The 26,770-nt window shown below is 43.7% G+C and overlaps 2 protein-coding genes across 11 annotated transcripts in view; one reads left to right on the top strand and one right to left on the bottom strand.

Annotated features, from left to right (window-relative positions):
* The window catches only part of LOC137421270 (long-chain-fatty-acid--CoA ligase ACSBG2), a 113,619-nt gene that overhangs the window by 44,956 nt on the left and 41,893 nt on the right, over positions 1-26,770 (top strand). For all 9 annotated transcript variants that reach the window (XM_068107161.2, XM_068107165.2, XM_078771652.1 and 6 more), the window contains 4 exons: positions 90-205; positions 9,600-9,859; positions 20,485-20,573; positions 24,767-24,887. In XM_068107161.2, coding sequence (XP_067963262.2) covers positions 90-205; positions 9,600-9,859; positions 20,485-20,573; positions 24,767-24,887 — 586 coding nt within the window. The remainder of the gene's footprint in view (positions 1-89; positions 206-9,599; positions 9,860-20,484; positions 20,574-24,766; positions 24,888-26,770) is intronic.
* Positions 1-26,770, bottom strand: part of LOC137421260 (GMP reductase 1-like) — a 905,715-nt gene that overhangs the window by 863,301 nt on the left and 15,644 nt on the right. The gene's annotated exons all lie outside the window — the stretch shown is intronic.

Below are 26,770 nucleotides of genomic sequence, written 5' to 3'. Positions count from 1 at the left end.
TCCTCAAAAGTTGAGTACATAATATGTAAATGTTCAGCAATGCTTGCATTTTTCTTACATGTTATTTATGATTTACTGTACTGTTGCAGCTTCGAAAAGAACACCCAAGAAAAGGCCAAGAGTGTTCGTATTAATGGGATGCTGGACATTGAGGAGTCGCTTCAGAAGTCGCTTCAGTTGGATACAGGAAAAGACGACTCTTTAGGTAAGGAGGACTTCTGGCAGGCTTGGTTTTGTACCATTCCGACATGGTGCTAGTAGAGATTGTGTACCGAATCAATTTTAGGTTATGCACTACCCAATGCCAGGACTGTGGTCTAGCAATTTATTTGTGTCATTGTTTGACAAATATTTTGTTGTAATTTTCAGTCGTACATTCCTGGAAATCTTTATCTTGGTCTCACATCCTTTCACTCCAAGTACGTCACTCACAGGGGGAAAAAGTTTTTGATCCCCCGGGGTCACCGGCCTACGAGTCGCTGCTTTACCAAATAGCACTCCACGGTTTGATATCACATCGTGGTAAATATGGGACTGATGTTTATTTTAAATGGTGGTATTTAATACCCCTCCCTTGCCCCATATCCTTATTTGGTCAATTTTGGCCAAAAAAAAAGGTGACTCCAAAGACTGGTTATATTTAGTAGGCCTTCATTTTAGACATTTTTGGGGAAATGAGTAATGAGTAGAAGAGAAATTTATGTTAATTTTGGGAAAGCCATATTTCATTAATTTATCCTGATGGATACAAAAACGATTCCTACGTTTAAGCTTTGATTGTTCAGTCTTTAACAGATGGAGGACAATTTGCTTTTTCCTGTTCACTAAATAAATTTATAAAACTGCTATCAGGAGCTTGGGCTGTGGAAGGATCCCAGAGGGGGTAATGGACCATCTCAGGTAACCGAGAGGTAATGGACTATTTCATGGCCCCGATGATCCCAAATCACCCATCTGCAATAACACCGATCACAAGAATGGTTGAGCAGATTGGCGATCGAAATAATTTTAACCCACTAGATTCTCAACCATGCACTATGTATGTGACCAGAATATAGGATGCAGCCATCCAGTTACAACAGTATGTACTATTTTATTAAACTACGCACATGCTAAAATCCCGGTTATAAATCGTACTGAGGTCGGTAGTCAATCATCCACCAATGCTAAAGATTGTGATATTTGCATTTCAACTCGAATCACACAGGTTGTTTGTTACCCATCATCGCACACATTACAATCTTTCCATTGGGGATAATCTTGAATTCAAGAGGTGACTCTGTGCAGAGGGGGGATTTTTTTTTCCAAGAGAATACAAAATAAATGTGTATACACAAAAAAGAAGTTGGACTTGCGTTGTATTCCCTCTTCCTAGTTCATCCCAACATGCATGTTGTGGATGTGGACTGAATATCAGACATGCAGAGGTCCAGAGGAAGGGGTGAGGGAGGGTGATGGTTAGGGTTACGGTTAGTGTTGGGGTGAGGGTGAGGGTTAGGGTTAGGGTTACGGTTACGGTTACGGTAAGGGTTAGGGTTAGGGTGAGGGTTAGGGATACGGTAAGGGTTAGGTCTCTATTTCTCCAATGTAAGTCTACTATTAATTTGCAATATTTGTCACTGCTTTCGATACCAATACAAGCTTTTATTACTGACCCTTGGTCTCAGAAAGCTACGTACATCGAAGAAGCAGTTTGAAATGGAGCACCTCGCCGCCATTAGAGCATTCAAATTGCATCAGATGCGACAAAATATGGGAATTGTTACTCCCAGTTTTCTGGCTCGATGGCAGATGCCATTTGTATTTTTACTGGTAATTCAAAGGGGGAAATGGGTTTTCACTGACGATGTGCTAATGCAGTATTTCACGAAATTCGGATTTGAAATTACACAACATATAAATAGAAAATGTCAGTTAAAAATGTGTCTTAAGTGAAAAATGTATTTGAGAATATTAAAAGGCATAGATATCTATCTATAATTCCAGTAATCTCTGTGTGTTTGTTTGTACGTTTGTACGTTTGTACGTTTGTTTGTTTGTCTGTGACCGCTGTTTCTCGACAACCACGGGTCCGATATACTTTAAACTTGCCAGGTATATTGCTGGGGACCCGAGGATGTGCCTTTTCAAGGTTTGAAATTAATCGGACAAGTACTTACCGAGCTATGGCGATTTAGCCGTTCGCCGTTCGCTTTGGCGTTGCGAATGGACCAAACCATTGCATGTAAATAGAGGGGGGGGGGGGTTCTGTGGTCGTTACTGCCACGTGGTTTCAAAGTTTTTTTTTGTTGTTGTTGTTTGCACGCATGTTTTTTTGCACCCACGTACGGGCACGCCCTAGGATGTTTACACACACACACCCCTACACAAATTTATTATTTTTTTTTTTTTGGCAAGGAACGGGCACCCACGTACGGGCACGTCCTAGCTTATATATAGTACGGGCATGCCCTAGTATAAATAAACATGGCTGTGACTGTGACATGACAGATAGAACTAGGACAGCACTCGGTAGAGTGCATACCTCCATCAGGCTGAACAGTTTACGTTTTGTATCCCACAGATAGGTCAGACCTGGATCCACCATGAACCAAAATCTAATCGGCTTGTTCTTGTCACCTGCCCCACTCATCTAGCAAGTTTTGTCATAAGTCGTCCACAACATTTTGGAATGTCATGCTACATATCGTTTTTGGCCCCATCACTCAATGGTGAAGAATCGCCAAAAAAAAAATCTCTAACCCGGGTCCAGATTCAAATCTTGTTCTCGTGCCATGAGACGGTGCTGCCGACTGTATCTTTGCATTGACAGCGTTGCAGCGTAATGTCAAAGTTAATACTGTATATTTCACCTCTTCCTTCAGCTCTCTCTAGTTTTCATCGTTTTTCATGACCCCACACACGAAATGCAAAGTGGGGTTGAGCAATTTGGTTCCCTCTGTCACTCTGTTTCTGTCTGTCTGTTTCTATCTGTCTGACACTGTCTGTCTGCAGACATCAGTCCAATGAGTCCATGATGAAGGAACTAAATTTCAATTGAATTGTTTATTTTGAATATACTGTAGAACACGAATTGGAACATGAATCGGACACGTACCTGCGCTTTGGCTCTCAATTTGGCAAATTGTATGGAGTCTCGTCCTGAGCGCAGAGGGGAGTAAGGTAATTTTTCTAGTCTGTCTACATGTCTGGCAGTCAAACAATATTGAAAATAATTCCAAACAGGAAACTTACTGTTTTTAGTTTTTTAGACTGAAAGGACGCAAACAACAGACACGGATAACTAATTTAACGTGTAAAATAATGTGGTGTAAAAGACGGTGCATCAACAGCGATAAATTTATGAAAAAGTTTTTGTTTTTTTTCTACAACCTTTAAAGCTTTTATTTTATATCAATTTAATTATATACTTGTACATTGTAGATCACAAATCGCCTTCTTGGAATTTGAGGGAGGGGGAGGTGTGGGGTGCGAGACTGGAGGGGGGGAATGGGGGGGGGGTGGAAGGATGGAGCGGAAGGGGTGCAGTGGGAGGAGGAATGGGTGTGGTGGGAGGAGCCAGGGGAAGGGGTGGGAGGAGCCAGGGGAAGGGGTGGGAGGAAGGACCCGAGTAGGAAATATAGATTGTCCTCGGAAACACAAAGCTCGAGTTGAAAAGAGCCTTCCCATGTAATTTTTCTCAAAATTGCACAGGATAAGGTGGTCTATGAACTATCTTTTTTGTTTGTTTAATAGACCAGTATGCAAAGTGTCCCACATGGGGGTCAGGTTCAGAACAACATTCCTATCCCTTCAATGGAGGCTTGGATGTGTTACTGTTTTTCTCACGTCAGAGGCGGAAAGTTCCGATGCAATCCACATCTCCAATTTTTTCTCTGATTAGATTCTTAACAATTCTGATGTCATCCATGGAGACCTTAATAACTTGGTAAATCGTTGAATGCCCATAATGTTGGAAGGCCATCCACATAATTATCACCTATCTTCCTTAAAAATGGCTGCAGCAGTACACACAAAGACAAAAGGGAGAGAACCTTGTTTAAATGTGATTCAAAGTTCTTCTGTAGAAACAGGGTCAAAGTCTCTTTCAGAATCTCGTCTAATTCTCTTCCACTTCTTTGTAGCCAATGTTCTACTGCTGACAACTACACCAGCTTGGTCCATTTGGTGTTCCCATTCCAAGCAACTGGCTCATGATGCTGGGATCCCAGATTTAAACTTGTATGCCATGTTTTTTTTTTTGTTTTTTTTGTTTTTTTTGTATACAAGATCGAGGCTCGTGAAAGAGCGAACATTAATCACACAGAAAGACACAGACACATAAAACAAATAACATCGGGAGCGGTAGACAAGATGGGGAGAGAGGGGGAAGGACACAAACACAACATTTGAGAGCAGGGACCGAGAGACATGGAGACATCGAGAGAACTGTGGGAGGGAGAGGGCTTTGGGAGGGAGGCATGGGAAGGGGGGGGGGGCGAGGTATAAAACATATGGACACTGCCAGGACTTCCAGGAAAGAAGTTGGAATTTCAAACAAGGTGGATCTGGGGTGAATTAGTGGGGGTAGAAAAGATCAAGGTTTTGGATGGGGGAAGATAAGAGATGGTGGTGAACAGCTGTTTTAAAGACCTGGAGGGAGGAGTGTGATTGAAGTGAGTGTGGGAGTTTGTTCCAGAGGCGGGAGAAAAGAGGAATGAAAGAGTGAAGGTGAGCAGAGAGCCGAGAGATTTCGGCAGTTTAACCATCAGAGGGTGGCTGGCAGATCTTGTGCGACCTGTAGGAATATTTGGGGGACAGAGCACAGAGAGAGCTGGGGGAGCAAGGCCAGAGAGGAGTCGGTAGAAGACAGAAAGACCACCTACCTGCCTGCGGTGAGTGAGTGAAAGGCCCTCAGAGATAGCTTCATCGCGGGAGACTCCAATGATTCTGAAAGCTTTGGATTCAACAGCGTGAAGCCGAGCCAGGTGTGAGACAGGAGCACCAGCCCATAGGGGAGAACAGTATTCCATTTCCATTTCCATTCCATGGTTTTCTAAGGCTGTAGGCCGCACCTCATTTTGTCGAATAAAGTGGTATTCGGGTGGTTCCGGTATTTGGGACCGCAGGGACGGAAAGTGCAGGTACGGGGTGCCAGGCACTCCCCAGCCGGCCCACTCTGAAGGTTCGGATCGGGACACCGGGATTCATTCCGGTCGCCCGGTCGACCCGGAGGTGGGGGTGCGGGGCCTGTCACAGAACGTCAAAACAAACGGCCTGCCGGGGCCGCCCGAAAGTCGGGCGTGAGGGGCGCGTCCACTAATGGAACGCCTCTCGCTTCCCAGATCGAGGGCCACGTGGTCAGGAGAACCTCGTCCCTTCTGGTTGCCCTGCCGTCCCACCGGGAGCGCTGGCAGGGTGTACTTCAAACTAAGCTTAAGTGTCAAGTGTTAAGTTCCTCCTTGCCCTCGCAAGGGAAAGGCTAGGGTCAAGCTCTTCCAAATTTCCAAACACTAGAAATCGGACGTCTCAAATTAATTAACTAATTTGTTAATACATCTCAGTCGCCCGCGACCTCTCTAGCGCGGGCGTAGAACCAGTTCATTTCCGGGCGACCGGGCCAAAGCCGTTGATTCCGCCGTAGCACGCTAACGCGTAGGCTCGCACGTCCCTGGTCCGCCGGGGCTCCGCGGGTGTCCTACCGTGCCCACGTCGCCATGCTCCCTGAATAAGAGAGTCAGACGTAGTGCCCGGGGATGGAGTTCGCTGTCTAAACATGGTAGCGCTAGGCCAGTGGGACCGCCGGGACCCACGTGCACTCACAAGTTGTTCTGCGCGTGGGCGGCAGTATCAGACCGGGGCCCCCAAACGCTCCCCGGCTAAAGTTCATCCTGAAAGCGCCCACATTGTGCGGACAAACCAAGTCAAGGGCCACGTGGTCAGGAGAACCTCGTCCCTTCCGGTCACACTTTGCCTATCGGCCGGCCTCGAAGACCGAAATTGTGACGGTGTCACCCGAAACTCTTTCACGAGCCTCGATTCAGTATACAAAAAAAAAAAAAAAATTGAGCTGTGGATGAAAGCCTTGTATGTGGTGAGGAGCTCAGGTGTGCCGAGGAAGGACTTCGCACGACGGAGGATGCCCAGTCGGCGACTGGCTTTGGAGGCCAGCTTGGAAATGTGGTTTTCCCAAGAAAGATCATGGCAGATAGTGAGACCCAAAAGCTTGAGCGACAGAACTTCTTGGAGAGGATTGTTGAGAAAGTAGATGGGAGGGTTGTCCAGTCGATCTTTTCGGAGAGACATAATAAGAGTGTGAGATATGTCAGGATTGAAAGACATGTTCCACTTGTTTGACCGGTCTGTGATTTTGTCCATGTCTTCAGAGAGTGAGGAGGCTGCAGACTGCCGATCTGAGGGAAGAGGAATGGAGCGGCAGAGAGTGGAGTCATCAGCAAAGAGATAGAGAGTATTTTCCAGAGAGTTGGAGAGATCATTGATAAAAACCAGAAAAAGCACATGGCCCAGCACACTGCCTTGGGGAACTCCAGCCTGAACAGGAAGGGGAGATGAGAGAAATCCATTCAGGGCCACACGTTGACTACGACCAGAGAGGAAGTCCGCAAGCCATGCATGGAGATTTCCATGGATACCATAGGAGGAGAGTTTGGTGAGCAGAGCTGGGTGCCAGACCGTATCGAAGGCACGTGATATGTCAAGGGAGACAGCTCTGATTTCCTGTTTAGCATTGAGGACCTCCATCCATTGTTGAGACAGCAGAAGCAGCATGTCCAGAGTAGAGTGACCTGGTCTGAAACCAAATTGATGATCAGAGATCAAGCCATTGGAGAAGAGGAAAGATTTCATATCCGAAGCAATGATGGATTCCATGACTTTGCTGATAATTGGGAGCAGGCTGATTGGTCTGCAGTTGCAAGGATCTGTTTTTGCACCTTTTTTGGGTAACGCGGTAATGTTTGCTGATTTCCAGGATGCTGGCAGATGACCTTGAGCAAAAGATAGGGTGAAAAGAACAGAGAGAGGGTGAGATAGAGCGGCAGAGCAGGATTTTAGGACCCGTGGGCTGATGCCGTCTGGTCCAGTTGCAGAATCAGAGTCGAGGTTTGACAAAAACTCCTCCACCTTGTCAGGAGAGAAGGACACAGAGTCCAGGAGCAGTTGGGTTCGACTGGGATAGGTGGGAACAGAGAGAGATGGGTTTGGGACTAAGGATTTTGAGGCAAACACAGAGTTGAGGCATTCGGCTTTGTCACGTGCGATGTCAACTGTGTGGCCATTTGAGGTAAGGGAGGGGATGGAGGGGGAACAAACACCAGAAACGGATTTGACCAGACGCCACCAGGATTTGGAGGAAGGAGACAGGTTTGAGAGTTCATTCTTGAGTGAACATGTTGGTTTTTCCAACATGTTGGTTTTTCCATCTCCTAATGGCATTGTAATTGCTACAATAATATTCTGTTTCATAATGTGCTTGTCCCACAAGTGGTGTGTGTGTGTGTGTGTGTGTGTGTGTGTGTGTGTGTGTGTGTGTGTGTGTGTGTGTGTGTGCGTGTGTGTGTGCAAACCTCTCAATATAGACTCGGATCACGATCGCAAAACATATTCGGCTGTTACACTTTTCATAATATGCTGTTGCACATTTTATCCTTTTAGCTCACCTGGACTTTAGTCTGGTGAGCTCATGCGATTGGGCCGTATCCATGCAGGTAAGTCAGTTAGTCAGTGAGTGAGTCCATAAACACTTCAGTCATTATCACTTGAACCAAACACACAATTTCGATGAAACTTGGTCAGAAGCTTCATATCTGATGCCTAACGAAGGTGTATTGACCGCATCAAAATCTACGCTCATTAACGGGTTGAAATCAGGCCTAAAACGCGAAACATTCCTGCTCTAACCTGCAGGGGGCATTGCATCAGCAGCACAGCCATGCCCTCGGCCAAAAACATGACCTGCAACCTGTAAAAACATTACCTGTAAACATGTATCGCTGTAATAAGCATCGAGAGGGCTTCCATTCAACCAATCACATGACCAGATAATGTGCATGAACAAAATTTCGATATTTTATGATGTAATTGACTTAATCCTGATCCAGGTGAGCTTCAGGACATGTGGTCATATTTATAGCAGATTTTTTTATTCACCTAATTTTTGTGTTGTTTTCAAAGTTATGATAAATATATTTTTGTTAGAACATTGGGTACTCTTCAAGCATTATTTACATCCTTCCTTTCAAGTGAAAACAATTGGTGAGGTTAACTATTCCTTCACACATCTGTTCAGATTAGATTGCAGCTGGCTTGGCCATTAACCTCAGCTGACTTCCTTCCTGCCACTTTTGTCTGCAATGGTGTGTTTTGGGAAAAGATGAAAACGTGCGTTGGGTGGTGAGTGAGTGAGTGAGTGGGTGGTTGAAGTTGGAGGGCTGGGGGAGGATGAATGCGGCATTCTTCATTCCTACATATGACCTGTAAGCTGCCTTTCTCATCTCCTCTTCCCACTGCAATTCATGCATGGAATGGTCTCCCTGAAAAGGTAGTGTCAGGGGAAATAGTGGAATTAGACAGATACCTGGATGCATTGGAGATGGAGGGGTATGGGTGTATTGGTAGATCTTGTAAGTAGCTTGTGTGTGGATGGGTGATGGTTTCTAGGGTTGGTGCAGCGCTCGCTCCATTGATTGGCTGAATGGCCTCCTCCTGTGCCAAAGTCCCTCACATATATGTTTACTAGCTGAAGAACCCAGGTTGCTGGGCAGGCAGGGGTGGGGGGGGGGGGGCAAGAGGGGGAGGTGAGGAGAGGGAGAGGGAGGGGATGGGGAAGATGTACTTCATATACATCTTTTGGGGGGTTGGCATTGACAGGCCCCTCCGTTTTTGGGGGAGGGGAAAGGGCAGGAAGCGAAGAGTGCTTTAATCTTAGTGTTGCCCAGGTAAAAAAGGAAATTGTAATACCCTCTGCCACCAACACCAGGTGTCTACATGGTACATATTGGTAAGTCTACACATTTACATAGAGAATTTACGCCCCTCTCCTGTCCCCCACACCGCCGCATGAGGCCGCGGCCACATAGCCTATGTTACCCCCACACAAAGTTTTATTTGTACCCTGAGTAAAGAATATAAGCATTTATAGCTGGAGTACCTGGCGTTGCTCAGGCGAAAAAGAAACGTTAACATATTTGATGACGTTCAGGAAGAAGAAGAAGACTTACCACCAACTTCGACCGCTTCATGAATTGTTTGATTGAATCTGATTTGTTTGATGTCATTAATCAAAAAGGCTTCGGCACTATAGAGCGGTTTTATTAACCCCCCCTCCCCCCCCACCCCCCCAAAAAAAAGACCTTTTTTTTTTGTCTAAAACATTCCCAGGCGCCCACGGACAAACCCCTGAAGGTTTGACGAAGATCCATTCAGCCATCTCTGAGAAAAATGGCGACACAGACAGACACACAGACAAACGGTTCTCTTATAGTACAGATTATCTAACTCATTTTTAGATCTGTCTAAGCCGTCACGCTTTATCCATGTTGTCGAGTGAGGCGATTGCACATGCTTATGGTGTTTGTTTGCATCATGCATGTTTCACACAGAAAAATCCACCGAGGCAACCAAACTGGCCCCCGCGGATCACCTATGGACAACAGACGCGGAGGGAGCGGTGCGGCTGCGCATGGAGGCAGACGGGCCAAATTCAGAACCTCCAACGTTGGTGCACGAGATGTTATTAGAGACCGTGCAGCTTCATGGGGACCTTCCGGCACTGAAATGGAAAGAAGGAAACGACTGGACGTGGCTGACTTACACCGATTACTACGAGCTATCCCGTTCTGCCGCAAAGAGCTTTTTGAAGGTATAACGTAACCCAGCTTTGGCCTTTTTTGTTTACAGGTGTAAAGTTCTTTATCTTGTTTTAATTTTCCATTTATATTTATGTTGTTGGTTTTAGTGCATGTAAAATTTCTGAAATAACTATCTCTGTACTCTGGATTTTGTCTCGTACAAAACTGGGTGTTGTGAGGACACTGGAATGGCAAATTTGAGGTTGAGCGCTCAAGTCTGGCCGGAGGCAGCAGGGTTGAGGATTCTCGTTTTAAGCTTCTGGAAGTCAAGCAGGCAAAAGGATTGTTGGATACAAACCCAGGAAGTTCATTATTCATGACATTCAAGGGCAGGCTATTCTGATTGGTCTGTTCTACAAGTGGCACTCGTCTACATATTGTGGTTGATGCTTAATGTCTTCATGGGTACAAAAGTGCTGCTTCTAAAAAGACAATGCTGTTCAACATCTGCCTCGTAGGGGCAGGTGGCAGTGCAGGGGCAGGGGTAGAGGTGGGTTTTATTTCCGTTGCTCAATAACACCTGCGCGTTTAATTGTTTTTGCCATGTTCGGTAATTAATATTTACTAGGGCATGCCCGTACTATATATATATCTAAAATTATATCCCCCCCCCCCTCTATTTACATGAAATGGTTTGGTCCAAAGCGAACGGCTTGCGAGTACGGTGACAATCCCCCCCCTCTATTTACATGAAATGGTTTGGTTCAAAGCGAACGGCTTGCGAGTACGGTGACAATCCCCCCCCTCTATTTACATGAAATGGTTTGGTCTAAAGCGAACGGCTTGCGGAGTTTGGTAAAGAAATCGCCATAGCGTGCACAAACGCGCAGGAAAGCGAAAGAATCGCAAATTAGTTTTAATTAGTTTTAAAACATAGTTTAACGCCAACATAGTTTGCCAACGTGAAATAAATGAATACGCTCTCAAATGTGCCGTCCGAGGCAGAGTCTGTTCGCCACGTTCGGCACACGTGATAGCTCGCTGCTCTCTGATTGGTTGAATCGTTTTTTGGACATAGCTCGGTAACTACTTGTCCGATTAATATGAAACCTTGAAAAGGCACATCCTCGGGTCCCCAGCAATATACCTGGCAAGTTTCAAGTATATCGGACCCGTGGTTGTCGAGAAACAGCGGTCACAGACAGACACACAGAGATTACTGGCATTATAGATAGATACTGTCTTCCACAACTTGCTTGTGTCGACTTGTTGAGGCAGGCTGTTTGTGTTATGGCTGTTTTTATTTTTTTTGTAAATTGTATACAAAGTCTAGGCTCGTGGAAGAGCTAACACATAAAACATATAATAAAGGGAGCAGGAGACAAGAAGGGGAGAGAGAGGAAGCACAAGAACAGTAGAGAACTAGGACATCGGGAGATCTGTGGAAGAGAGAGAAGGCTGGGGTGGGGTACATGGCATAAACAAGATGGACATAACTTGTGGCTGTTAGTACATGTCAGTTGATGTCGAGAAGGAAAGTGATGACTCGATTCACATTTGTTTCCTGATAATGATGAAAATTTAAAACCCCCATATGTTGAAGCAGACATCAACTTGTTTCATGTTTTTTGACTCCAGGCCATTCAAGCCCAAACCCTCCATGCTTGTACTTGATGTCATCCACCTGTTCCTTTGTTTATTTATTTATTTCCATTTTTGGATTTCAAATGGGCACATTGAAGTATGACAAATCACTTGCTGACGCATCAGTTGTCCCTGCAACTTTGAAATGCACCCCTTGTTTTTTTACTTCTGTTTGAGCCAGCTGGTAAAGGTTGGCCTGACCTTCGTGCATCCAGTGCCAAATTGAGCGAGGTGGTGCCTTTCAAGGCCACTGAACACTTTGATTTGCCACTGAAGCAAATGTTTCAACATGACACTGGTTCCTCCTTATTGGGAGTTGAAAGGTTCAAATGGCCTGATTGTGGTTATTTATTTATTATTATTATTATTATTTTGTATACAAGATCGAGCCTTGTGCAAGAGCTAACATCGATCACAAAAAAAAACAAAAAAACAGACACACAAAAACATACAATAAAGGGAGCGGGAGACAAGATGGGGAGAGAGAGGGAAGCACACAAGCGCAACAACAGAGAACAGGGACAATGGAAGATCTGTGGGAGGGAGAGGGCTTGGGGGGAGGAGGCATGGGAAGGCGGTGGGGGGAGTGAGTGGGGGGGGGGGGGGGGGGGAAAGGTATAAAACACATGGAAACTGCTGAAACTTCCAGGAAAGAAAAAACTTTCAAAAGAAAAGTGGATCTGGGGTGAATTAACGGGTCTAGAAGAAATCAAGGTTTTGGATCACCAGCGGCTGTAAAAACAATTGCATCAAAAACACAAAAACACACACACTGACGAGACAAACACTTAACACAGCCACTGAGCTTGGGGGAAGTGCCGTAAACTGCCGTCACTTCCTGGGATATTCTGGGTACCAGTGACGTCATAACAATGGCGCCGCTTTTTTCACCGTACTCAGCGAGGCATTTCCTCAAGAGGAAATAACTTTCATGGGCACATTTATCCATGATGTGGCACTGCCGAGGCTGACCTACAGGTGCGGTTTGATATCTGAGTGTCCTAATAGCCTAAGCCTACATAGGTTTGGTACCATATCAGGTACTGTCAGCTGGAGCTAGCGGAGCCCTGTACTCACATAGGGCAGGGACATCGCTCCCTGATGTAGCTGAAAAACAGCTACCCTGCTGCCCAATTTTAATTTTACATATGCTGTACACGACAAAAAGTCCACATCAACCTTTAATAGACCACGGGCCGAGCCCCAAAATTCCTACTTTCCGTGATCTGCAAGAGAGAAGTACTTAATTTGACCTTTAATGATCCAAGAGTATATTTATAAGTATGTCTATTAATGTTCCCATCTTCAAAACATACGTGTATTTGACAGAAATCTGAAGAAAGGGACGCTAAAATTACTCTTGCAGCCGACGATCTCAGGGAAGTGATGACGTAAGCTTAGTTCTTAATTGGCCAATCATAGGGCTTTTAACAGGGGCTCCACCCAAACCAGCCAATCACAGTCATCGTACAGTGGGTGACGTTGTAACGCAATGTAACAAAGAGCGAGTAAATCTACGCGTAGTACGACGCGACATGGAGTGCTGCATGCATTTGGTGGACCAATCTGCAGACAAACGTATTAGTTTTTCGGATGTTAGCTGGAGAACATCACAATTATTGTTGGACATGGTATTGAGAGTCATTCTATTCGAATGCATGGCAATAGTGTGGAAGTTTTACCAATCCCAAGTCCATTCTCAACACAAGAAGAAGCCGATACGAGACATGTACTTCACTATTCGTATGCTGCAAGTAACAGTGATCACATCATCATCATCATCAGTGCAGACACTGATGTCTTGGTACTATGTGTGGCATTTTGCTAGAACATATATGCAGAGGTCTACTTCCATACAGGCAGAGGAAGTAACACACGCACGAGGTCTACTTCCATACAGGCAGAGGAAGTAATACACGCACGAGGTCTACTTCCATACAGGCAGAGGAAGTAACACACGCACGAGGTCTACTTCCATACAGGCAGAGGAAGTAATACACGCACGAGGTCTACTTCCATACAGGCAGAGGAAGTAACACACGCACGAGGTCTACTTCCATACAGGCAGAGGAAGTAATACACGCACGAGGTCTACTTCCATACAGGCAGAGGAAGTAATACACGCACGAGGTCTACTTCCATACAGGCAGAGGAAGTAATACACGCACGAGGTCTACTTCCATACAGGCAGAGGAAGTAACACACGCACGAGGTCTACTTCCATACAGGCAGAGGAAGTAATACACGCACGAGGTCTACTTCCATACAGGCAGAGGAAGTAATACACGCACGAGGTCTACTTCCATACAGGCAGAGGAAGTAATACACGCACGAGGTCTACTTCCATACAGGCAGAGGAAGTAATACACGCACGAGGTCTACTTCCATACAGGCAGAGGAAGTAACACACGCACGAGGTCTACTTCCATACAGGCAGAGGAAGTAATACACGCACGAGGTCTACTTCCATACAGGCAGAGGAAGTAACACACGCACGAGGTCTACTTCCATACAGGCAGAGGAAGTAATACACGCACGAGGTCTACTTCCATACAGGCAGAGGAAGTAATACACGCACGAGGTCTACTTCCATACAGGCAGAGGAAGTAATACACGCACGAGGTCTACTTCCATACAGGCAGAGGAAGTAATACACGCACAATTTCTGTCCGTCGCATATTTGACCATTTCGGGAAAGAAGTTTGTTCTGCGTTGATAGGATTTCATTGTTTTACTGGATGCGACACCGTGAGTGCTTTGTATGGTAACGGTAAACTAAAATCTGCAAAGATCTTGACATCAAGTAAAGACCACTGCTCCACGTTTGAAAAGATTGGCATGACGTTTACAGTACCACTACCACAATCCTTCTATAAAGACATTGAAACATACACCTGTGAACTCTATGGGCAGAAGGGCTGTCGCCATGTAAATGAAACAAGATGCAGAATGTTCAAGACTGGGAGCTCTGGAGAGAAAAGCCTCCAAACAGAGATGATCTGCTCAAGCACATATTGTGAGCAAACTCCCAAGCTGCCGTTTACAAGATGTGCCTTATCAGCAAACCAGAAACACCATCACCAAAGAACAATGGCTGGAAGATTGACGATGGTTTGCTCACCATAGACTGGATGGGTCTTCCTCCAGCACCATCAAGTGTAATGGAACTTGCCCACTGCTCTTGCAAGAAGACACAATGTACTCGAGGGCGGTGCTCGTGTTTGCTCCACAAGCTTCCATGTACTGATTTGTGCTCATGTAAAGACTGTGCAAATCAGGCGTCTGTTTCTCACTTGACCCAGATTGAGGAAGAAATTGACACTGGAATCAGATGAAGATGCTTAATTACTTCCTTATACTCTGTGGGTTTTTGTAACTTGAGTCTATTAGTAATTATTTAATTTTCATGTTTTGCTACTGAATGCACAAATATGATTGACAGGACTGCATTATGTTATTGTATCAACAAAAATCTCTGCGTTTTTGTTCTTTTTTTCTTCATTTAACAACAAAGGTTTTACCACTTTCTATAGAATTCTATAAAAGCCTGGTGTTGGCTTAGCGGTTAGGGTGCCGGCTTGGGATCCTAGGATCATGGGTTCGAATCCTGGTCGATTGCTGAATTAACGCTGGGGCGTTGACTCAGCCTGTCATCCTTCGAAGGTCGGCAAATTGAGTACCAGTTCACTGGTAATTCCCTGTGTGTTGCAAGAGGCGACCAACAAGGTTGGTGACAGGAAGGGCATCCGGCTGTAAAACATTGCTTCAAAAAGGGGACCATGGTGCCCAAAAAAGGCCAACACCCGCTCTGCGGTGAAAATATGGCCTCCAAAGGTGGTTTTCTTCTTCTATAGAAGGGAGTCACTTACATTTGAAAATGAAAGATTTATTAATACAGAATTTTGTATTACAAATGGCATGTGTTACGGATTCGTCACTTCTGCCTTTGTTGTTATAATATACTTGTAGGATTTTTAGTTTCAGTTAATATTGTTGTTAAGATTTCTGTGTGAAATGGAGTTGACTTTAGTAAAAGGTAAAAAGAAATGTTTATGGAGGAAAAAGAAAAACTCAGCAAAGAAACCGGAAGAGAAGAGAGGAAAAAGATCAGCTGGGGAAATCGGCTTAATCGTTGGTGGACGTAGGGCGTGGATTGCACTCACATTTTGGGGATCGTTCCCCCTCGCCACCATTGGCCTGACCTCACACCTCGTAACTCCTCGTCTGCAGCCGCACCGATACCGGCCTATTGTTCTTGCCGATCTGCACGACTTCGACCTTCACCCATCGTGGGGATTCGTGCACGGAATTTGGGGTTGTTACGTTCCACTCACGTTTGGCGTATCATGAGTTTATTGATTGGAGAGTATTGGGGAATGATGGTACCATCATATGTGTTGTTCATGAGAAGCAAGTGATATTTTCATGGTACTTTCTTTAAGAGTGTTATTATTGTGTATGTGAGAGTTCTTAATACAATTACTTGTTTTGTTCTACACAATTCCATTGGTGTGGTTTTACCATGGTTTTTAGAACACTCAAAATAACAAATCTTTCTGCCGAGTTCACTCTCGAGACTCTGAGGGGCACCTTTTCTCGAGACTCCTCCACCAGGGGTTTGTGGTTTGGGGAGGTAACACGTAACAAATGTAAGACTGGGAAATTACGCATTTCATTGCAAAGTTAAAGGTTTATACCTATGTTTTCTTTAAGCTGAGAACTGTTTATACTGCGGGGTAAAACAAAATGAATGTCGTTTAAGAATGTGAACTTTTGTCCAGTAGGGACGGATTTTTCATATGAAAAATTACAATGAATATGCATGCCAAGTACAATATCTATGCTTTCCCATTTATTATATTGAACCAAATTATATGTACACTACAGTACTTAATGTACACCAACTTGCCGATAGTCGGAGGAATTGGAGGAGTTGCATGTTTGTGTAATGATTCAGATTATGATATCCTCATACAAACCTGTTTACATCAAGACTTGTTATAAGCAATATCATATGCATGTCAAAGAGAATATGTGATACACATGAGCCGTTTATGAACTGAACATAAATGGTATATTTGAGTGGCTTTGGACATTATTTAGTGCTGTTTCAGATCGGGATGCACACAGCTTGAGAGAGAATGAGAGAGGTAGGAAGGGGGGGAGGGAAGAGATAGTCAGAGAGGGAGAGAGAGAGTGAGAGATTGAGAGATTGAGAGAGTGAGAGAGAGAGAGTGTGAGAGAGTGAGAGAGTGAGAGAATGAGAGAGTGAGAGAGTGAGAGAATGAGAGAGTGAGAGAGTGAGAGAATGAGAGAGTGAGAGAATGAGAGAATGAGAGAATGAGAGAGTGAGAGAGTGAGAGAGAGAAAGAGAGAGAGAAAGAGAGAGAGAAAGAGAGAGAGAAAGAGAGAGAGAAAGAGAGAGAGAGAGAGAGAGAGAGAGGATGAATTAAGATTATTGAAAATATGACTTTTAAAATGAGTGTGTGTGTGTGTGTGTGTGTGTGTGTGTGTGTGTGTGTGTGTGTGTGTGTGTGTGTGTGTGTGTGTGTGTGTGTGTGTGTAAAAGAGAGAGATAGAATTGTGAGGAACAGAAATGAAAAAACGAGATGTGTGTGTGTGTGTTAAATGGAGAGAAAGGGGGAGGGAAACAGGGAATTTTTACAAGAAAGAAGAGTGAATGAGGATCATTTGGAATATAAACAAGAATGGTGTGTGTGTGTGTGTGTGTGTGTGTGTGTGTGTGTGTGTGTGTGTGTGTGTGTGTGTGTGTGTGTGTGTGTGTGTGTGTGTCTCAAGAGGACAAAATAGAGAAAAGTAGTATGGGGATACTACACAAGTATACATACCCAATATATGGGGGATAATTATTTCTGTTTCTTTAATATTTGTTTCATTTAATGCCTCATTTTTGTATTCTAAGTTACAAAAATGGGGATGTGGGGTGGGATCACTAGTCCCAAAAGTATACCAGTATGTGTCGAGCCTGGCCGGTCTAATTTACGGGGCGGATTTACAATTTTAGTGATTCAATTGATGCATATAAGCAGTTTGTGAAATATTGTTTGCTAGGGATATTTTTACCATAGCAACGGACACCAATAGGAATTATGTACATGAAATAATCCACAAAATAATATCTGCTGACATCAGATGATCTGCAAAATCATAAATTTGCATGATCAGAGGATTGCATTGCTCAAAATCTCGATTTGGAAGCATCTATGTAACCGTTGCTAGGGAAAAGGAAGTGCTCAGCAACGGAGTTTAACTTCCTCTTTGTTTTTGGCCGTTGCTAATTAATGTGCAAATTTTGAACGTGGGAACACGTCATTTATGGTTCATATACACTTATTCAACATATCTAGCACATTTGCAGGTACTTCTCAGACGTAGACCGCGGAATTCGAAAACTAAGCAGAATTAGTGGACTCGGCCCATGGTCTATAAGTGCTCTTGTACATTTCCAGGAATTGCAAGGATGTGAGTAGACTAGGGACAAATCGACCAACATATGGTGTGGTGTGGGAATTTAATTTGGGATCCCAGCATCGTGAACTTTGTACCGACATTGGGAACACCATACAGGCCAACCTGATATATTTTTAGCCCATATCTGGGCGTCAGCCCGTTTGGGAACATCTATTTTGGTTGTTGTTAGGCCATCCCACCGGATCCTTTACTTGAAAATGACTGGACGCATGAGCATGAGGCACGTCAAATGATTTTGCGATCTGAGCCAAAAGCTATTGGAAACATGGTTTTGTCTCCAATTTTTAGCGATTTTTACAAACTAAATTATGGGAGGGAATAATACAGGATTGTAACTGCGTTTTTATGAACCATTATTTACTTACATAAACAACCAACACACAACTTTGAATTGTTTATTTATTTATATACACTTTACCGTCACGGCTACCTATATACATACATGCCACTATGAAATATAAATTAGCCGCCATGCTGTTTCAGCCAAACAAAGTTGCATAAAGCAACCATTAAAAGCGACACAAGGTAAGCATATTTATTGCTATTGCTGTTTGAAACGCTACTCTGGTTCCTCTGTAGCTGCAGACATTCAGATGCCGTACATACATGAGAATCCCAACGCTACCTGCCCCTGCGGCCGCCGGACCAGTTTCATCACTTGTTGGTGAATAATAAATCAGCGATAGTGTAGACAGAATCGCGCACCACCGAGGCTCACCAAGCAAGTACCACATGCGATGCCAAGAACAGTCAACATATAAATAACAAGACCCAATCACGTCTCTCACCCGTAATTGGAGGAAATAACCAATCAGCTCTCATCAATTACCCCAGGTGGCTAGGATTATAGATGATTTAACCCCCATACGTTGTGTTGTGTAGCTTTTCTTGGTTGTTTTATACAGCTTTCTTTGGCTGGAAGAGCATGGGAGTTAATTTGTTGAAATCTTAGCTACCTTTTGTAATTGATTAGGTAAGAGATGATTGGATATGCTCTCCCATTATGGGTGAGAGATGTGATTGGGGGGGTCTAGTGTGTATTTATATACTAGTGGAGCCTACCCGTCACTTCGCTAATGGGCCAATTACCCATTCTGTTTGCGAAAATGAAGATACCCATGCGAAGAGTGCTTTAACGTCAGCGTCGCCCAGGTGAAAATGGGAATTGTAATACCCTCTGCTACCACCACTAGGTGGTGCCACACAGTACACGTTTATATATATATAATTTATGCCCCCTGCCCACCTCCCCAAACCCCCATGTGAGCCCGTGCCCTCATAGCCTATGTTACCCCCTCACACAAATTTGTATTTGTACCCCGAGTTGGAGTTTGTAACTTAAGAGATGTGGCCGTGCATACAGCACATACAAAGAGAGAGGAGAGAGAGAGATTTTTTGCCTTTTATAGGTGTATCTATATATATATATTCTCTCTCTTTTTCAAAAATCCATACAATTTGTTCTGGGTTCTGACTTTTTTGTAGAAGCTTGCTGCCATACGATTTTTTGACCTGTCTGTTGGATATCATTGATCCTACGTTTTCAAAAAGTTTTGGACTTTTTGGACATGCCACCCAGACAGGTTATACATTTTCATCTCCAGGCCCAAAATGTTGTTGCCATGCACATTCTGTGCACAGATAAATTTGCCAGATGACTCGTCACGGACTTCTTGTTAGCTTAGCCAAAAGGCTGACGGTTTTACATACGGGCGTCGAAGTCGTAATTACCGATGCGGAATGTTGTTCTTCTTGTTGTACAAACTTTGTTTTTAGTTATATTTTTTAATCTTTTGTCCTCTCATGACAATTTATCTTTTGTGCCTGCATGCTTTCAAATAATTGTTTTTGGTGTAATTTGGTAGGAGGCAGGGGCCCTCTGCGATGCTCCCTGGACCAATAGATGTTTCTTTGTGAAGGTCATGGAACGCAAACTGTAGAATACCAAGCAAGAGCTAGGAAAGATAAAAATTACTTCACAACATAGATCAAGGTTGTACCTGTCAGTTTGCCTGTACCATTGGTATAGTACCTGTGTTTTGCACAAGATCTATTTTTTGGGGTTCTCCTTCAGTCCTTCAAGAGTGCTTGCTACCCATCGTTACCAAATGCTTTTCTCCGATAGTTCTTCCTGCTATTTACTACTCTCGCTAACCCACTTCCTGCCCCGTTCCTTTCTCCAGCCCACTCAGTCATGTGCTATTTGCTTTCTTCTCCCTGTTCCCCTTTGATCCTCTCTGTCTGTGAACCTGCTTCCCACTGTCGTTTCACTCCTCAATGAGCCTAGATTTCTAGGTGAAACTTCAAAAAACATTGATGGGAATGGTTTGAGGAATGCATTACGTCACCATTACGTCTGTCGTGAAATGTCTTCCAAAAATTACTCCTGAGATTTTCATCAGATGTCAAGCAGATCTCATGAGCAATCCTAGCAGTATTTTGAGAGGGACCACCCCATTGTCCCTCCTCACCATCCCCCATTAATTTGTTTTGCATTGCTTGCATATGCTGTGTGACGATTCGCAATACCAAACTTACTGTCGCAAATATTTTCTTGCAGATTGGACTTGAAAGATTTCACGGTGTTGGTATATTGGGCTTCAACTCCCCTCGGTGGTTTGTCTCTGACATTGGAGCCATCATGGCCGGGTGAGTCTTCAATCCGATGGATTTTAAGCCTCAACTAGTTAATAAGCATCTTTCCGGTTCATATTTCTCAGGAAGCACTCATGTCTAATCTTATCTTATTAGTCCCCTACCGGTGTCCACCGGAGGGGACTATAGGTTTGCACGCCGTCCGTCCGTCAGTCCATCAGTCCATCAGTCCATCAGTCCATCAGTCTGTCACGCAAAGAACAGTTTTCCAGACTTTTTTTTTCTAAACTCTTAATGCTAATGATTTAAAACGTGGCACATGGTTTCCTCATGATAGGCTACAGATAAAGTTCGAACTTCACGACGTTTCGATCATTTTTGACGAAGTTATGGCACTTTGAACTTTGGGAATTCTGATAATTCTGATGATCCTTAACTCAGTGCCATTTTAAGTTTTAATTTCCTTTAAAAACCATTTTCTCTGCAATAATTGGACCGATTGAGATCAAATTTTCACCATATGAGGGACTCGGCCTGTAGAATATTTTAATGGTAATTATGACGTCACAGGTCACGTGGTTCGGCCGCCATATTGTTTTTCGTGAAAACACAAAAACCCCTTTTTCTCTGCAACGGCTGAACAGATCGAGGCCAAACTTTGCAAGCAGAATCGCATACCCATGACGAACAAAATAGTCAGCGAGCCATGACATCATGCGTCACATGGTTTCAGAGTTATGACGTTTTTAAACATGAACCTTTAAAACCGAGCTCCTCCCTGCATTGTTTGATCCAATCAAGGGGAAACTTCACAGATCTGTTCAGCATGTCAATCTACTAAAATGTCCTTTTGGAATTTGCGATAGGGCACGTGGTTTGGCAGATATCGTTAATTAAACGAAAATATTTTTTTAAAATGGATATCTCTTGTTTATTCTAGTTCTCCTCAAGCCGCACCCTCAGCCTCGTCTCGCGAACGTCAAAAGCGCGACACAGCGCGCGCTTTCCGGAGGGGCGGAGCTAAGCCGAGCAACATATATATATAGCCTACACATGATCATTGATCGTGAACCGGAAAATATAATAAATTACTGATATTTAGCGACTCGAAAGGTTCTTTATCAACAACGTATTTTCTCGCGCTTCTGCTGACCTGTCTGCAAGGTGTATAAATCGAAGTCCCGAGTGCGAATCACAGGTGAGCCCGTCCTGAGGTAATTCGCGATTGGGAACGATTCAGAACCTGTGGGTAAATAACCCTGGGTAATTTCCCCAACAGTTTTCCGGACGACAGACTGCCGGTAGGGGACATGTATTGCAGCGCAATACTCAGAATGCTTGTTTTTCCTCAATCACTCCCCCTTTTTGCAGTGATCTAAGGTTCATGTAGAAGCTAGTAAAAAAAATTTTTTAAACCCACATACAGACAGGGCTTCATCAAGACTGAGGGAGGCCCGGGGCACTCAAACTTTGGGAAGGCCTGACCCTGCCCACACATTTACAACATATTTGTGGATTTTCCCAGATTTTCAAAAAAGCTGCATGTACTGCTTCTTGGAAGATTTACATGTTGTATTTTCAGATCAAAGTTAGACATTGTCACAATTAGTTGTAGTATAGCTCATGAACTAAAAAAAAAAAAAAAAAAAAAAAAAGACACTTACATTTTCCCAAACATTTGCTTGAGCCATAATCTTCTTGTCAAAGCTGTTTGGTTACCCTGGATACGGTCAAAGTTGTTTGATTAGAATGTGCCACTTTAATTCTTTAAAAGACATAGTCCTGTCAAAGGCCCATCTCACATCGTGGATCACACTTTGTTTTTGATGAGATGATAACAAACTAAAATCACGATTTCAATTGTGTATTTGAAACATACATACCACATAAAAATTGTAAAACTTATTTGGTTTACGATGTTTCACTGAGGATCGATGACTGTGACCAAAAGTAAGATCCACCGCCGAAGGTTCACCTTCATTCCTCGCTGATTTAGCTGTCACCTGTAAAGTCACCCATAAGTAACTTGGGAACCATTTTAGAAATGTACAGTCGGTCTTTGATAAAATATCCAGTATTGGGAGTTCTTGTAAGTTTTCTGTTTGTGGTATACAAAGGTGAGGAAAATGTCATGCTATTATCGGCGCCCACCTTGAAACCTGACACCTGCATCACAGGTTCAAAACTGCCTGATGTGTACAGATATATACAGACTTGGCATTTAATATGGAATATGTGGGTAAATTGCAGAGTGTGGGTTTGGGTTTATGGTGTGTGGGTTTGGGTTTATGGTGTGTGGGTTTTTATGTGGGTAAAAGGAGATTGCAGAGTTGAGAAGTTTTAGAGAGATGGGAAGCAATTGAGTTTTAGAAGCATTAAATTTAACCTGGTTACATTTGCCCCCACTGGGAAGTCTTATCCAGAGCTGCATTTAAAGAGGTAGCTGTGATCAAACGAGATGTAGATCAAGTGAGGGAAGATGGAGCAGACGGGAAAAACATGGAGGAGTGTAATGTCGAGTCATCAGTACACCGAGTGCATTTGGTTATTTGTAGAAGAACGAATGTCATTGCTAAAAAGAAGGAAGAGTGTTGGAGACAGGACAGAACCCTGAGGGACAGGTCGAGTTTTGAGGTCAGATTGGGAGAGTTGATAAGTCGAATTACTTTGGATTCAATTCTGTCCGGTAAATATGTGGAGATAGAACGTCCCAAGATGTGAGAGCAGTACTCCATGCAAGGACGAATCAATCCTTTATATAGTTGAAACAACTGTTGAGAGTAGAAGAATCTTCGACATCTGAACAGGACTCCCAGTTTCTTCGAGGCAGATTTAGCTATTTGTGTAATGTGTGGATTCCTGGACAAATTTAATGTTAGGGTAATACCTAGTAAGTTTATTGTATCACATGGTGTCATTGTGGAGCTTTCAAAGGAGATTGCAGAGTTGAGAAGTTTTAGAGAGATGGGAAGCAATTGAGTTTTAGAAGCATTAAATTTAACCTGGTTACATTTGCCCCACTGGGAAGTCTTATCCAGAGCCGCATTTAAAGAGGTAGCTGTGATCAAACGAGATGTAGATCAAGTGAGGGAAGATGGAGCAGACGGGAAAAACATGGAGGAGTGTAATGTCGAGTCATCAGTACACCGAGTGCATTTGGTTATTTGTAGAAGAACGAATGTCATTGCTAAAAAGAAGGAAGAGTGTTGGAGACAGGACAGAACCCTGAGGGACACCGCTGTTGATAGGGAAAGAGGAAGATGTTGAATTATGAACAATTACAGAGATAGAGCGGTTGGAGAGAAAGCTCGACACGAGAGAGCAGAGTGAAGGAGAAAAGCCAAACAGCTTGGATATCAGAAATGTTTGACAATACTAGACTCTTGAAATATCCCAAAACGCCCAACGATGCCTTTTGCTTATGCGGTGTGCAATTCCTTTTCAGCAACTCATTTCCGCTAATCGGGTGAATTTGAGTCTGCTGTTGCTCGCACGCACGATGTATTATGCCCCGAACATCATTGTGATGGCGGGATTCTGCGCATGTACACCAATGCATTGTGGGGTGATCGGCTTATTTCAAAAGTCCCGAATTACCCATGCGTTGACAAAATTTGTTTTCTTGTATTGATGTCATCAATGTCATGCTGCAGGTTAATAATCCAGGAACTGGGAGGGCAGTCCAGGGTGGGTTCCCCATTTTCTCTGTTATGAGGCCGGCACTACATGCAGGACAAGAATATTCAAATGCAGCAGTGCACTTTTATATAACTTGCAAGGACATTGGGAGACAAAGGACAAATCAACACAGTACGTGTGACTTGAACCCGAGATCCCAGCAGTACGTGCAATTTGAACCAGATATCCCAGTAGTACGTGAGATGTGAACCCGAGGGCAAGTGAGCAAACTTCTAAGCCATCCTGACGGCCCTCAACTCATCAGTACCATGTCTGGGATTTTATGTGCTTGTAATTTCCCACCATTAATCTTTACGTGCCTCTCTGTGCCATTGTTTGCTCAGAGATAAGCTGCGGGGATTTTCCACATAGCTAAAACCATCACATTCTTGAGCTTGCCATTTTTGGCAAGTGTCATTGGAAGTTCAGTTGAACCCCTATCAGTAGTGGATCTGATAAAATCAGATGAAATGAAAACAAACAAAAAAAAAACCTACCAGTTGAATGTATTATTGGCATTTCTTGGAGAAAGCAGATTTGCTACGCTGACCATGACGTTGTTCTTGCAGAGGATTTGCTGTTGGGATTTATACGACCAACTCTCCCGAAGCCTGCCAGTACGTGGCTGAAAACTGCAAGGCCAATGTTTTTGTTGTGGAGAACGATAAACAACTCCAGAAAATCATCCAGGTAACTTCCATGAATGTTGCCTACTCCGAGCTCAAAGGCGAGCTTGCATACCTCCGAGTTATCCTCCCAGCCATACTATTTGGCATTTATCCTTGGGTGAACATGTAACTTCAGTGCCGATAGCCACCCCCAAGCTTTGAATTATAGGTGTAACATATAGTTGAATTGTTTTATTTTTATTTTTATGGACGTACACAATTAGGAAGCTGAAGTTGAAGTTTAAGCTGAAATTGAAGCTGAAGGGAAAGGTGTATGCTGCATGTGTGAGAAGTGTTATGATTTATGGGAGCGAGACATGGGTAATGAACGGAGAGCAGCAACGAAGGCTGGAAAGGGTGGAAATGCGAATGGTTCGGTGGATGTGCGGAGTATCGTTGAGAGAGAGGAAGACAAATGATGAATTGCGAAAGATGATGGGAATAGAGCCTGTGATGGATGCTCTGAAGAGGAACAGGTTGAGATGGTTTGGTCATGTGTTGAGGAAGGATGAAAGTGACTGGTTGAGAAGAGTGATGGAAATGAATGTACAAGGAAGTAGAGGACGGGGAAGACCGAGAAAGACTTCGCTAAAGATGGTGAAAGAAGAAATGCGGGCAAGGGGATTAACAAGGAGAGATGCAGAAAATAGGGCAAGATGGAGAAGATTGTCATGGGGACCGCAAGGCTAACCCTTGCTCTAGCAGGGAAAATGGCCTTAAAATGCCTGCTGTTGTTGTTGTTGTTGTACACAATTAGGAAAGAAGTAATAATACAAACGAGTAACAATGGCCCGGAAAGAATAATGTATGTTTAGAAGAGAGTGTGGATGTGCATGAGAGAGCGATGGGCAGCAAATTTGAAAAACTGACGTGAGGAAGACGAGAGAAGGGACACCGGCATACTACTACACGAGGGGACGAAAGAGGTGGGCAGCCGCCCTCAACTTTGGGAGGGGTGAGCAGGTGAGGGTTCCTAGAGGAACGGATGTGACCTGGGCTGGCTTTAATTGGGGAGCGAAGAGGTAGGACTGTGCAGGAGAAGCAAGGCCTGATGTAAACTTGGATAAAATAGAGGTCACAAATTTGTCACTGATGGAACTCCATGGGAATCCACTTCCTGTCTTGAGCTTTCAATGATGAATCTTTCAAGATTACAATTTTAAACGAGGATTTTAGATTAACCAGGATCTTTAAAAAAAAAAATTCAATAATCTTCCTGTTTTTTTTTTTTACAGTAGAGATGCTTATAAAATATTTATGTATTACAAGGAGTCATAAACTGTAACCAAATTAAGATTCCATAGATGACTAATGGCTAAATGTGTGTCCATTAAACGGTTACCTTAATTTTTTTGTTTGAAAATAAGAAATTTCATGGATTGTCAGAAGAACAAACAAATCACTTGTTAAAGAAATGAAACCGCGATGGACATTAGAAGCGCTGATGCTAAAACACGTCAAACTTTGGACATATCATGCATGCTGAAAAGTCTCGAGAAATCAACTATGCTGGGTATGGGTGAGGGTGAGGGAAGAAGAGGAAGAGGCAGACCTTGTATGTACTGGATGGATGGGTAAAGGATGAAACCAAGCTGGATCGACCAGAGCTTCAGAAAGTAGTGCAGGTTAGGGATGTTTGGAGAAATCTGATCAAGAATGTCACTAAAAGTTGGACACGACTTGACCGAACTGGATTTTTTTGTATGCAAGGTCGAGGATCGTGGAAGAGCTAGAGCACAAAATGGAGCACGACTCAACACAAGAAAAGGAACAGTCAAGATGAGGGACTGGGGGGGATGTAGGTGAGGAACAAAAGAGTAGGTGAGGATTGAGTCTGGATTTTGGGAGTTTCACCAGAAGGGGGTTCATGGTTTACCACATGCGCCCTGCAGACAACTGGATGGG

Source organism: Myxine glutinosa, chromosome 2 (genome assembly GCF_964187855.1).
Source record: "Myxine glutinosa chromosome 2, kmMyxGlut1.1, whole genome shotgun sequence".
NCBI lineage: Eukaryota > Metazoa > Chordata > Myxini > Myxiniformes > Myxinidae > Myxine > Myxine glutinosa.
Note: the sequence above shows the minus strand (reverse complement) of the source record. Positions and strands in the feature narration are given on the sequence as shown.